Source organism: Hermetia illucens, chromosome 2, assembly GCF_905115235.1.
Source record: "Hermetia illucens chromosome 2, iHerIll2.2.curated.20191125, whole genome shotgun sequence".
Lineage (NCBI taxonomy): Eukaryota > Metazoa > Arthropoda > Insecta > Diptera > Stratiomyidae > Hermetia > Hermetia illucens.
This window is the reverse complement of record NC_051850.1, coordinates 73,924,287-73,938,309: the sequence shown is the minus strand read 5'-3', so window position 1 is coordinate 73,938,309 and position 14,023 is coordinate 73,924,287. Positions and strand designations below refer to the sequence as shown.

At 38.3% G+C, this 14,023-nt stretch overlaps 1 protein-coding gene across 1 annotated transcript in view; it reads left to right on the top strand.

Annotated features, from left to right (window-relative positions):
• The window catches only part of LOC119650101 (phosphatidylserine lipase ABHD16A), a 123,693-nt gene that overhangs the window by 83,805 nt on the left and 25,865 nt on the right, over positions 1-14,023 (top strand). Inside the window, exons 5-7 of the mRNA XM_038052621.1 lie at positions 1,123-1,278; positions 1,748-1,845; positions 1,901-2,065. Of these exons, the coding sequence (XP_037908549.1) occupies positions 1,123-1,278; positions 1,748-1,845; positions 1,901-2,065 (419 nt within the window). The remainder of the gene's footprint in view (positions 1-1,122; positions 1,279-1,747; positions 1,846-1,900; positions 2,066-14,023) is intronic.

The window sequence follows — 14,023 nt, the reverse complement described above, 5'->3', positions numbered from 1 at the left end:
TTTTGAGAAAAAAATGGAGGAAGTCAATTTTTCTTATGCTTATCATTTAAAAAAATATCTTTAGGATTTGCCATGCTGTTGGCGCGAAATAAATTTATTTAAGAAGAGAGGAGGCAAGGCCTATTTTTACTGCAAGCGCTTCATCATTTCTGTAAATTTGTTCAGACTCTTCATAACTATACTATCAAAACTGGTTGGTTCAAACATTTTCCGAGTTATCGCAACCTCCCCAGGTGCCAAGCATTCAGACTCGGACGATCCTACCTCGGCTTGTGATGACTTGCGAATGACTTGGATTTGACACTTGTCTAATCCATTTCTATCCGAATGCCACGGCAAAACATGTCTACTGTGTCCGTTCGCACTTAGCATGTAAGCTATATTTTGTTGTGAAACCTTGCCCTCTAGCATCATTCAGTTCAGCACCATTCAGAAACAAAGAAGACTCGACGGATCCCCCCGTCTCTTCATATTAAGATGGACTCTGAGGTGTTAGTATCATCAGATGAATGCACTGACACAATTGTATGCCATTCTTCCATAATTGGACCAAAAATTTATTAGTTTGAGAGCAACATAATACAGATATAGGGCATCGATTAACTAGATATGCGGAGCGCCTTGACGTAATCGATATAGCAACTAAAGAAATTTCTTTGGCCTCTAGTTGCCTGTCCTAAAACTACTACCGACTCGATATCCCCAACCTCTTTGTCCAAATTCGCAGCCCTTCTGATCCTCGGACAGAATGTTATTGGTCTTGAAGTACGCATTGACCCTTTCACTAATAACGGACATTATGCATTTATACAGGGTTGATAACCAAGTAATAGGTTTTGTGTGGATACCGTAGGTAATCCCCACAGTTAGGAAGCGTGAAAATTCCTCCGGCCGATTTATGACCTGGTTTATGATACGCGCCAACCGACCATCTATGCTGATGAACCTTTTGTACTAGTTCTTTCAGCTGTTTATGGCTCGTCGAACCTCGTCTTCAGTAACATTCGCAACACTCCTGCCCGATATTTTTTTTTATTAGATTGAAGAGCTTCGGACTTTTAAAGTATTTAATTGTGATCAATTTGTTATCTAAATAAGTGCTTCTGCGTTTATTTTTTCTAGAACCTGTCTTGATCCAAGGAAGATGTAAACTGATTGAACAAGAAAAGGCAGTAAGATACAAACTGAAAACATGTGACTTGAACGAAATTGACGCTGTATTTATTGACAATCGCAATAAAAACGATAATGGAAAAATACTAGTAATCTGCTCAGAGGGTATGTTCTTGGCTGTTATTCATTCCTCGCTGATCACGCGGATATTGAGCTTTAAGTGTTTTTTTATGTAATCATCACATCACATTTTCAAATTAAATTGGGATGATTTTTTCTCTATTTGTTCCAATCCATAAATGAAGGTGCAGTTTACTGGAAACATTGAGTATATTTTGCTAAAGTTTATATTTTCTGCTTTATATCTTTATTTGCCCAATTTTAACAGTAAAACATTGCCTCTTAAATCCAATTGCAAAGTCGATTTTTTTATTCAGGGCATCTTGACATTTCGACGGCCAGATGCTCCTTTTATTAGTGAATCTACAAAGTATATTGAAGAAAATATAAATTTTTTTTTACTATCAATGTTATTATTACTATTTACTGGAATGTATTCTAGATTTATTTTGAATTCATTTTGAGTTTATATATGTTCAGAAACTTTCATTGGATTGTTTTTCTTTGCTTACAGGCAATGCAGGCTTTTATGAAATTGGAATAATGTCAACGCCTCTTTCCAAGAAATATTCTGTTGTTGGTTGGAATCATCCTGGGTTTGCTGGGAGCACTGTAATAAAAATGAAGTTGTGTATGATTTCGGGAATTATCATTGAAATATTTTTAGGGGTTACCTTTTCCAGCCCAAGATGAGAATGCGATCGATTCCGTTATGCAGTTTGCTTTGAATTATTTAGGGTTTCCACTCGAAAATATCATACTGTTTGGTTGGAGCATTGGGGCTTATTCAACTCTTTGGGCTGCAAAGAATTACCCAGATATAAGAGGAATAGTATTATCATTTATAATAAATATCTTTCACATTATTTTTATCCAATAGATATCGAAAACAAACTCCGTTAAATATACTTTGATGAGTGCATGTGCGCCACAAATGAAGTTGTACACTCGTAAAATCGCGTAAGTCTCCGTATGAATCGATTGGGTTAGATCACTTTATTAATAACTTCATTCTTCCTATTACCGAATGAGCAAATATTTTTTCAACTTGTTGTGTTGTCCAATTCGCAAGAAAATTAAGGATAACAAACAATTTCCTTTTGACTACCATTTATTAAAATATACATAGCGATTTATTATGGACCACTGCATGCCGTAGCCCCCAATACAATTGTCTCCCTTTCTTAATCTGTGATCTACCTGTCACTTCCCCTTCCGATCACATGGCGTACAGGTTCCAAAGCTGCGTTTGTAATAACGTCAGGCCAGCGAACTCCGATAATACGTCGCGTGTGCTACTCCAATATAGCAACACAGAAATAACACCAGCACAGGACAGTCTCAACTTAAAATGAAAGATTGCCTTGGAAGATATTTTTCCGCTTTATTGGATAAAAGTATCTAATTTAAACAAATGCTTATTAAGAGGACCAACTGTTCCCTTTTTAAGTGTTTTATCCTCTGAAAAGTGTTCCCCCATTTGGGTTTTTATAGCTGTGCTTGTGATTATAATATCCTAATTAGGTTTCTATTCTTCCCCTAGTCCTTCCTAAAAGTTTCCAAGATGGGAAAATTGTTGCCCATGTCCATGTTTAAGCTTTTTTGAGGGCAATTTTTGAGATGTGGAGAATAGATCTAGAAGTCTACAATCTAGTCTCTTAACGTCGTTCACCCCCTTCAAGATAATGACGTTCTCCCAGCCACGCTCTCCCAATTTGCCTTGTTACTCCAACGTGTTCCAAGTTTCTTATTAAAGTGAAAGCTCGTTGCCATGCTATCCGTTAGTATCATTAATTCGGGATACCTCCTAGAAAGAATATCAATCTTCCTTTGGTTTAGGCAACTCCCCTTTTCAGTAATACTGAATATTGCCCTCCTTGTCTGCATCTGTATGTGCAGATGGAGAGAGGATAAACCCAGAAGGCAATGATGCCGTTCGGCATGTCCTCATTACCCCACTGATACACACGCAGGCCAGTCTTTGGAGCTTGTGTAATTCTCTGGTTTGTGTGCTGAGTTCGGTTCTTTCTGCCCAGATTACCGCTCTATAGGTAATAATTGACCTTACTATTGCAGTTTATATCCAAAGTAATATCTTCGGGCTGCAACCGCATTTTTTTCCTGCTATGGACCTACAAGTCATCAGAGCCCTCGTGGCTTTCCGACATGACATGTGTTTTCCAAAGTAAATTTTGGTCTAGCGTAATTCCCAAATATTTGACCTCTGTTTCTCGTTTCACCTCCATGTCATGTAACCTTATGGCTCTCAGGTGATCAAGCTTACGTCTCCTAGTGAATGGTACTATGGTGGTTTTGGCTGAAGCGATCCGCAGTCCCACCTTCCTGCAACAGGCACTAGTAACCCTTAGTCCAGTTTGGATTCTATCACATAGGGTATCTTCATATTTGCCCTTCAGATAAGAACAATGTCGTCCGCGTAACCTTGGACTTATATTCCAGTATTTGTTAGCACGTCCAGGAGTTCGTACACTACCATACTCCACATAAGCGGTGATCGTACCCCGCCCGGCGGACAACCTTGAGTATTGTTCATGACAATAGAACTTGTACCTGTTGGTACCTATTTGCCTGCTTTCAAGAATTTTGCCCATCCAGAATGCCAGGGTGTTTCCCACTCCCTTGCGGCTCAGGGCATCTTGTATCTCTGTGTGCGATGTGTTATCAAATGCTCCTTCGATATCCAAAAATGCACACAGAGCTATTTCTTTTTTTTTCTATGGCATCCCGCAATATATCCGCCAGCTGATATAGAGCAGTTTCAGTTGACCATTTTGCTAGTTTCCAGTTCTCCTTTCTTTCCCTTTTATTCGTTGTTGGGGTGTCAGGCAGAATGTTGTCGCCTGCCACCGCGGGGTAGGACCCCGGGAAATGAGTTCTGCGGAGCAGTATCCTGTCCTTATTCTCGGTAAATGTCGCATTTTCTTTTTTCAAACAGACACAGTATATTTCCCCGTCTTTGGCTACAGCCTTGTAAAGCCTGATTGCTTCTGTGATCTGTTCGATCCCTTCACAGAATTCCCTGAAGCTGTTCCGTTTTGTAATTAAAACAACGTGTCTCAGTGAGGACGAAGAAAAGACTGCCAAATTTATTTTCATAGGCAAAGGTGTAAAGAACACAGACAACTTCAGTCCACATATTTTATACAAGCGCTAGTAGTAGATACACATCTATATTTTGCTACTACAATACTACCACTCAAAATATATATAAGGAGAAAACTATGAAAAAAAAGCTAATTACAATTTAACAATTCCTAAAGCGTTCAAATACTTATAATGTTTAACACCTGGTAAACTTTTGGTAAACAAATCTCATGCATTTTGATGTACACAGATTAACACTTACAATGTTTTCATTAATTAATTCTCTACAAGAGTGGTACTTGACATCAATATGCTTCATTTTATTATGGAATACAGGGTTCAACAATAATTTCTGTGCACTCATATTATCATTATACAAAGTGATTTGATACATTCTATTAGTCACTTCAAATTGTAAATTTCTCAACTAAACTGCCTCTTTGCAGGCTTCTGATATTAATACATATTCAGATTCTGTACTAGAAAGTGTAATACATTTTTGTTTACTACAACTACAAGATATAACTGACCCAGATAGAGTATAAACAATATCCTGAATATGATTTCCTATCATTAATATCATTGCACCAGTCTGCATCAACATAACCTTCAATGTTTATGTATTTGTCTTTACTATATTTCAAACCTAAATCCTTTGTCCCTTTCAAATATCTTAAGATTCTTTTAGCATAAACCCACTGTTGTTCAGTATTACAATTACTAAATTGACTTAAATATGACACTGCATAAGCTATATCGTGTAAGTACAACTAGATACATCAAGCTCCCGATAAGCTGCTGATAGGGATTTTTATTACTACAATCAATTTCCTTCTTATATTTTAGATTGATTTCCATTGAAGTATTTACAGAGTTGCAATCAATCATACTGAACTTAGATAACAGTTTATCAATACATTTTTCTTGACTCAAAGCTACAGTACAATTTCATTTATGAAATCAATTGACATGCCAAGACATTCCTTTACAATTCCTAAGTCTTTCAACATGAAATGCTTATTTAGCATATTCATATTCTGTCATTTGAAAATACAAAGAAATCGTCGACATATAATGTCACTATGGTTTTACTGCTGCTGGCATATTTCATGTATAAACATGGCTAAGTTTTAGATTTAATATAACCGTCAGCTAACATGCAACATTCCATATATGGCATTTTTCAATTTTAAAACTTTATTAATTATACCGTCATAACCTAAAGGCTTTTGCATATATATTGTCGCACACAGATCTCCATTTTAAAAAAGCAGCTTTAACATCAAGATTAGTTACTTCTAGGTTCAATTGTACTGACAAAGCAAACAATAACCTAAGTGTTGTATGCCCACCGGAGAAAATGTTTCATTATAGTCTACACTATATTTTTGATTACAACCTTTAGCCACAAGTCTGGCTCGATAACTAACATTATTTTCACTATCACACTTCTTTTTTAGGACCCACTTGCACTTAACTATATTGACACTTGCAGGAACATCAACAACTTCCCACGTGTTGTTGTCTTCAAAGCTTTTTAACTCTTCTTTGACTGCCTGTTCCCACTGCTCCTTCTCGGGCCCTTGAAGTGCTTCTTCTAAAGTCAGTTCAATGCGAAAATATTCATTACACTCTTCTGTGCACATGAATCCATATCTGTCTGGCTTTTGTCTCTGTCCATCGTGGTAATGTTTTTAATATGGCGTCTGATTGGTGCTCTTCATCAGATGTTATAGTCTCATCTGGTACATAGGTTTCATCCATCCATCATTCGTGGAAATGAATCATGATCTGAGACCTCTCCCACTGAAGATGTATGTGAACCATTCTCTGTTGGTTTGTCTTCTATCACTTTTATTTGAATCATGTTTTCCTGATGAGATGTTTTTTCATTTATGAAGATAACATCTCGACTGGTTAAAATGGGCTTTGCTGAAAGATTGTATAACCTGTACCCATTAACATCCTCAGAGTAACCAACCAGTATGCATTGTTCTGACTTCTTATCCCACTTATGTCTTCTTTCTTTGGGTATATGTCTCATTACATTACTACCAAATATCCTTAAATGACTTACTTTAGGTTTCCTTCCAGTTCATAACTCATACGATGTACAGTCGTTCAATCCACTTTTTACAATTCTATTTTGTAAATAGACAGCTGTGTTAATGGCTTCATAGAGCCCGTTTTGTTTAGGGGTGTAAGGATTTGATTTTTGATGAATTATACCCATTTGCTTCAAATAAACATCAAAATCTCTATTACAGAACTCTCTGCCATTATCACTTCACTTGTATTTTATTTGACGTCAAGTTTTCAACTCTTGCTTTATATTCTTTAAAATATTGTAAAGCCTCATTTTTGTTTTTAAAAAAATAAACATGTTATGCGGCTTTGATCATCAACAAAGATGAGAAAGTACTTTGATTCTCCTAAGAATAGATTCTCCATTGGGCCACATATATCACTGTGTACTATTTCTAATAGCTTAGTATTTCTGTTCCCTTTGTTATTGAAGGGCGACTTTGCTTTCCTTCACAGCACACTAAACAATTAGACTTGTTAATGTCTGTCTTCTCAGTTAATTTGACCCCCTCCACAGCATCCTGCATTTTATTCATGTTATAACTGTTGACGTGCCCCAATCTACGATGCCAAACCTCTGGAGACTCTGCTACTGCTGCCACCAAACAAGTAGAAATATTCAGTTTATAGACTCCATTTACAAGTGATGCAGTGGCTACTAGAGTGTCCTGTTTATTAAATATCTTGTCAACTGGCTTACTGACAATAGGTTAGTAGACGACTTGGGCACACATAAAACGTTTTCCACAGTTATGGTATAGTCACAGCCTTCAGTTGACGTTTTTAGGTTTATGTTTCCACAACATACCACTGGGATTTTATTCTGGTTAGCCACCACGATTTCCTTCGTAAACCCAGAATAATATGCGTCAATCATCCAATCTTTATTGCTTGTCAAATGCGAACTAGCGCCGGAGTCGGCATACCAATCATTCCTGTCAAATATTCTGTTAAAAAACACGGCACTAAATGCATTACTCGTTTTTAACGATTTATTTTCTGGATCCTTGTTGCATTTAAAAGTACACTGATTGCGGTAGTGGCCAATTATAACATTTGACGTTTTTTCCTTTGATAGATGTTGACACTTGTGCATTTCCGCCATCGTTCTTGGCCATAGACTGTACACTCTTTGACTTATTGATGAATGAATGCTTCTTACGGAAACAAGCAAAACGCACCGTCGGCATCACTGTCTTCCGGTTTCATATCCATTAATTTCCCTTTAATGGTGTCGGTCGTGATTACAACGCCGGAATGCTCGATTCCCATTATCATCGGCATATACTTTTCAGATAATCCAGCCAACATGATCGAACCAATCCACTCGTCGTTTATGCCAAATCTCGTACCTTGTAACTTCTGACCAGCTTCAACAATTTGTGTTACATATGCCGTCATCGAAGTGCAATTTTCTAATCGAATAGATATTAAATTCCTCAGAAGACTTATTTTTCTTGTAAATCCCGAGTCATCGAATAACATCTTCAGTTTATTCCACAATTCTTTCGATGTTGCGACGTTCTTTACGTGTGCATAAAGACTCGGGTCAATTGTTAGAATCAACTTCGCTTTTGTTTTTGCATCGTCTGCAGCTACTGGAGTAACATTGTGTTCAGGTTTGATACATCCAATCATTTCCTCTAATATAAGGAAATTTTCTGCTGCGAAACACCAATCACTGTGATTTTCCGGCCCCTTCAATTTCGGTACACTGATGAGATAGTTCGAACTGAACACCATTATTTTAGATGCCACGCGATAACACAAGAACAAAAAAAAATTGTTCAACTAACACACTTAGTTCTATTCTGCCACGAATTATATCGCGTATTTTACAACGAATTATAATTATCCTGTCGCGAGAACTTTCTGTGAGCCAGGAGCGGTCTGAGCCCATAACCTATAATTAAAACAACGTGCCTCAGTGAAGACGAGGAAAAGACTGTCAAATTTATTTTCATAGATAAAGGTGTAAAGAACAGACAACTTCAGTTCACATATTTTATACAACATGGCGCTAGTAGTAGATGCACATCTATATTTTCTACTACAATACGTTTTGCTTCCCTGTTCGCGTTGCTATATGCAATCAGTGAATTTTTGTACCTCTGCCAGTCCCCGGTTGAAGAGTTTTCGTGCCTCTGTTCTCATTCTGAGAACGTTCCTCTTCTACCATGGTACATCCCTTGATGACTTAACTGTCTTAGCCGGAAAGCTGGCCTCATAAGCGCCAATGAACACTGTGTTGAGGTTTTCTACCACTGTTTCTAGTTCCAGTTCGCTCCTGATGTCACCGCCTCCTTGAAGGTGGGCAATGTTGTTACTCAAGTGCGTTGCATAGGATTCCCAATCCGTTCTCCTGGGATTCCTTATTATTCTTTTTATTTCGGAGTTACCCTCAATGTCGAATCTGATTATTCTGTGATCAGACATAGAGGGGCTCATCTAACACCCTCCAATTCATGGCCATCCCGTTCATTAGAGTATTTCCTGGAGTTATGTCTAAAACCTCCTGGTCACAAATGTTGGAGTGTTCCCTAAGTTATATATTTATAACTTATTGCTAAGAATAAATTCAAGAAGGTATTCACCTCTTCAACTGGCGTCGCTGCTTCTCCAGACTTCGTGATGGGGCTTGACATCGCAGGCGAGGAGAAGTGGTAACGCCCTCTTCTCACAATACTTCACCTGTTTGGCGGCTTGTTCCGGTGGAGCCCGGATTTCGTCTCCTGGGAAGTATCCCGATGCCACAACTGCCTCTCGAGTGCTGTTCAAATGAGATTTGGATAGCTACAACGTCCCCGGTCGGGAACTCTGAAAGACATCTATATTTTAAAATAGGCTTAAGAATTATGCAAGCTCTTAGTTTTTCACAAGAGGCGATTGCCAGACATATAATAGAGCAGGGACACCATATGTCGTTGGACAACACCAATATCTTGAAGGAGGTGAACGATATTAGGAGACTAGATTCCTACGAGAGTCTCCACATCTCAAGAATTCCCCCCGAAAAAAGGTTAAACACGGACATCGGTAACATTTTTTCTACCTTGGTAGAACTTTAAGGAAGGACTAGGAGAGGAATATAAACCTAATTAAGATATTATAATTACAAGAACAGCTATAAAAACTCAAATGGGAGAACAGAAGATAAAACGCTGAAGAAGGGGGCAAGTTGGTCCCCCAAATACGTATTTGTTTAAATTAGATACTTTTAGCCAATAAAACGGAAAAATATCTTCCAAGGCAATCTTTCATTTTAAGCCTTCGGCTAACAGACAACCTCCTAATTCAAACCAGTCTCAATTTGATATTGGTGATGGGAGACCTGATTTTATACAGGAAAGCGAAAACGTCGGGCAAAATACAGTTCAGTGTCCCCTTCGGCGCAGCCACGTTTCCAAGGTATACAAATTTATTAACCCTTTCGATGCTCTGCCAATTAATGCAGATAGGGAGAGTGCGATGACCCATCGAACTGAGAACCGTCGTTTTGTTGGTGTTTATTTCCACTCGGGCTCTCCTTGGTCATTTGGCCAGGCTACATGTTCTGGTGAGAGAGAGAATAGGTAACATTAGCGTAGTCGAGGTGTTTGAAGGAAGATGCTATCGTACTTTGAAACTCTCCACTTCCTCCGGACAAGCAGCATGAAATGCGTCACCATTAACCAGAAGAAACAGTACCGATGGCAAGAGGCAACTTTAGCGGACTCCCCTTTGGAACTCAAATTTCTCTGAGATTTTACCTCGACTCAGCAGGTGACATTTTGCGATATCACACGTCGCTCTGATAATAGCTGTTAGTTTCTCATTCAATTGTCCCATTCCAAACGGGGGCCTTCTTTTTAACCACTCCACTCTCTTGGAAAGTTCTCGGATTCATTAGATTTACATACGAAGGAAACCAGCAAATCTGCTGTAATTGCAGGTGCAGCAATGCCTTCCTAGGCCAGTGTTAGCACCCCTCTTCTCGCGCACATCCAGGAGGTAACTCCTAAATGTACTGGTGATCGCAAAGTGGTCGATCTGATTGATCTTATGTGTCGGTCAATTGAAACTAAGCGGTGGAAGTTGTAGAGATACACAAACCTCCCGCCATTCTCGTTACAGTCGCCAAGACCGTGTTTCCCCATCACATATGGGAGCAAAGTGCTGTCAGATTCCACCTTGGCATTCAGATCACCCAGCACAATCACTTTCAGTAACCCTCTGCTGAACTGCGTGTAATTGCTCGTTGAAAGCGTCCTTTTGCCCTATATCAGAAATCTCTGTTTGTACACAGCGCTGTACACTTATGATGCTCCTTAACCTGGCCCGGTATCTTGCAGTCAGAGATTGGCTCCCAGGTCAAAGGAGACACCGGATCTGAGAGGAGTACTGTCCACATTTCAGCAATCTTATTTCTCTTAGGTCCAGAATGTCTAGCTTATACAGTTAGAATTCTCGCACCAGTTGGAGCATTCTGAGGACTCGCGCTACCATTGTCGAGATGTGTGCACACATTCCAGAAACCAATCATAGTCCATTTTCGATAGCCAAAGGTCTTCGGTGAGAGATAAATCCCTATCCGGGGTGTTGTTAAATTTTCGGAAGCAGTGAAGTTTCGAAATGTGCATGTTACTGACCTACTAATTTCTATCTCTTTTAGTCGCCTGTTACGATAAGCAGGAAGCGAGTGTATTTTTAAAGTCCAAACCACAGGAGAAAATAGCTATTGTTGTTAGCTAGGTCGCGTCCTTCCTTTCAGCATGGCGGAGAAAGATAATTGGTAGTACCTTCTCTACCACTCGAATCTCTTCCAATGGTCCACCCTCGATCTCAGACAGCAGAAACATTCGCTTGGAAAGTACCACATCGAATTAAATGTCGGCTATATTCAACGTATCTGCTCGTACAGTATCCCCGCGTGGAGGATACAGAGCAATATGTAGGTATACAAAGGCAACTATGCCATTTGTCTTCTTGCCACTAAACTGGTATTGTAAAATGCTTGCAGCTAGATCCTGGGCGCAGGAATATCTCAGTAGAATTGTTTTTAAGAACAACCTTGCTGCCTGTAGAAAGGAAGAGACCTTAGGATGCTGCAGCTTGATTTGTCTAATCTTTTTAAAGGTGTGCGTAAAACAAAACCTTATTAAAATCGGTTTACTGTCTGGCCGTCTGTCACCAAATATAGTCATGTGGGGTATCAAATGAGAGAGCACAGTTACTAATTTCCGGAACCGATCTTAGTTTTGACATTGTAAAGTGATCATTTCTTTCATGGACCCATTCTCAGAAACTACCCAACCGAAAAACCTGAAAAAAAATCCAGAGGATTCCACTGTTCCACTCTAAAATAACCCCTATATCGGTATCTGTTCAAATACGATTAATAATTAATTTTTAATTTTTAGTAATTGAATCCTAGAATCACGAAATTTTGCAGCAATGTAAGCTATAACACGTTGATCCTACCAAGTTTGGTGGAAATCTCACTATTACTAACAAAGTTATAGTAGGTCAAAGTTGTCACTTCTGTGCAAATTCAAGACACACGAAAGTGAATATTCTCACATAATATATGCATATATTACGTGCTGGGTGCTAATGTGACAAATGTCCACTTAAATGTTTTTATAAAAGAAATACCCAAAGCCTTTCACACCTGAAGCGTTCAGCTTCCAGTTTCTCGACTTGTTTTTTAAAATTTTTGTGTGAAACAAAACCGAAGAGTCGAGTCGATGTATATCTGTCCGTCTGTCTGTCACACCCGATTTATTCGGAAACGGCTGGGCCGATTGTCACCAAAAATTGGTAAGAGGGTGTGGTCTGTTGTTCCCTTTACATACAGTAAGTGGCGACATTTTGTATCAAGTTTAAGGGGGGTTCTCCATAGAAATGAGCTTAATTAGTAATTTTCGAAACTGGTCCCATATTTGATATAGGGTGGAAGCGTAGGAGAGTGATGGTTCAAAATATGGTCCTCGAAAAGTGTAATAGGCCTCGTTCTCAAAACCTATCCATCCGAAAAATCTGAAAAAACTGAAAAAAATCACAGTGGTATATCTAACCGAAATCTAGGCCTCAAAATACATCCCGTTCCGATATATGCACAAATAAAGTTAGTAATAGTATATTACCCTATTTTAGAAATTTACTGGAAAACCCCCCTCAAGTTCATGCTACAACTATAAAATTTGGCACTTGCATAAGGAATAACATAAGGCATAACCTTGGAAAATTTGACGAAAATCCAACTATTATTTACAAAGTTATTGAAAGTGAAACTTTCATATTTGTGTGAATTTCTAAAATTCTAAAACGTGTATGACGTCATCATAACATATCAATTCGTCAAAACCACAACAAAAAGGGTTCACGTGAATGGGAGGTCGCAGGGAAATATTTTGTTCTAGTTTTTTAATCATTTATCTATCAATATCAATTACTCCAGACCATATGTATGAGTTTATATGGTATGTATATGTAAATGAAGCTTAAGGACAATGCCTAATTCAGATAGATAGATTTGTACATTAAACCAGCGGTACTTAATATTCGTACTTCATATGTACATATGTATACTTTTATGCATGAAGTAAATCGGAAATATGTGTACGATCAATTTATATATATACGTGCATATGTAAGCATAGAATCGGTAGTAGGCAATGTTTGTTTGTTTAGGGTGAGCATAATATTTACGTCTGTAATATGTACATATTTCTTGCAGTTTGAAAAAAATATGAAGGAATATTTTGGGTTCTTAGCCATATATGAATAGAAAAATGTGCGTAGAAACTTTATCACCTAAAATGAACACAAAACCGGTATTCCGACTTGTTTTAATAATTTGGTACTTTTTATTACTTTCAACATGAAACGCAATTACATTATTATTTGTATTGTCACCACATTCCGGTGAAATATAAAAAATCCTAAAGTTGAACTGCCAATGCTACGCTGCCTGCCAAAGTCTAAAGAAAATGCACATGCACGTCGACAGTGTAGCAAAAGTATTGATGCACAATAAAGCGCCGAAGATGAAGAATATTAGTTCATAATGATAAACAACAGCAAACACGCAAGGGTATGGCACGACACAGGCAGGGAAGAAAATCAGTAATGTAACAACAACGCATGCATAAACGACACATAGGGAGGGAGGATAGCGGAAGTAACGAAATTATTAAAACAAGGAACCCGCCAGAAATAAGAATACTTGCAGTACGTAAATTGTACAAAATCGCGAAAACAGCTCCCAAGAAAAGGAAATCCCTTACAAGGTCATCGGAAATCCTGCCAAAAGCATGGAATAATCCATCAAAGTGGGGGGGGGCATATATGCAACCATTCATAGTGCCCATAGAATGCATGCATATAGACATATAGAATACAGTATTCGGTAATAGGCAATGTTTGTCTCTTTAGGGTGAGCATAATATCTACATCTGTCATATATACGTATTTCTTGCAGTTTGAAAAAAAATATGAAGGAATAGGGCTTTTGGCCATATACGAATGGAAAAATGTGCATAGGAAGTTTCTCACATAAGATGAACACAAAACCTTTATAACCGAAGCGCCAGCTTCCGACCAATGTTCAGGTCAATCT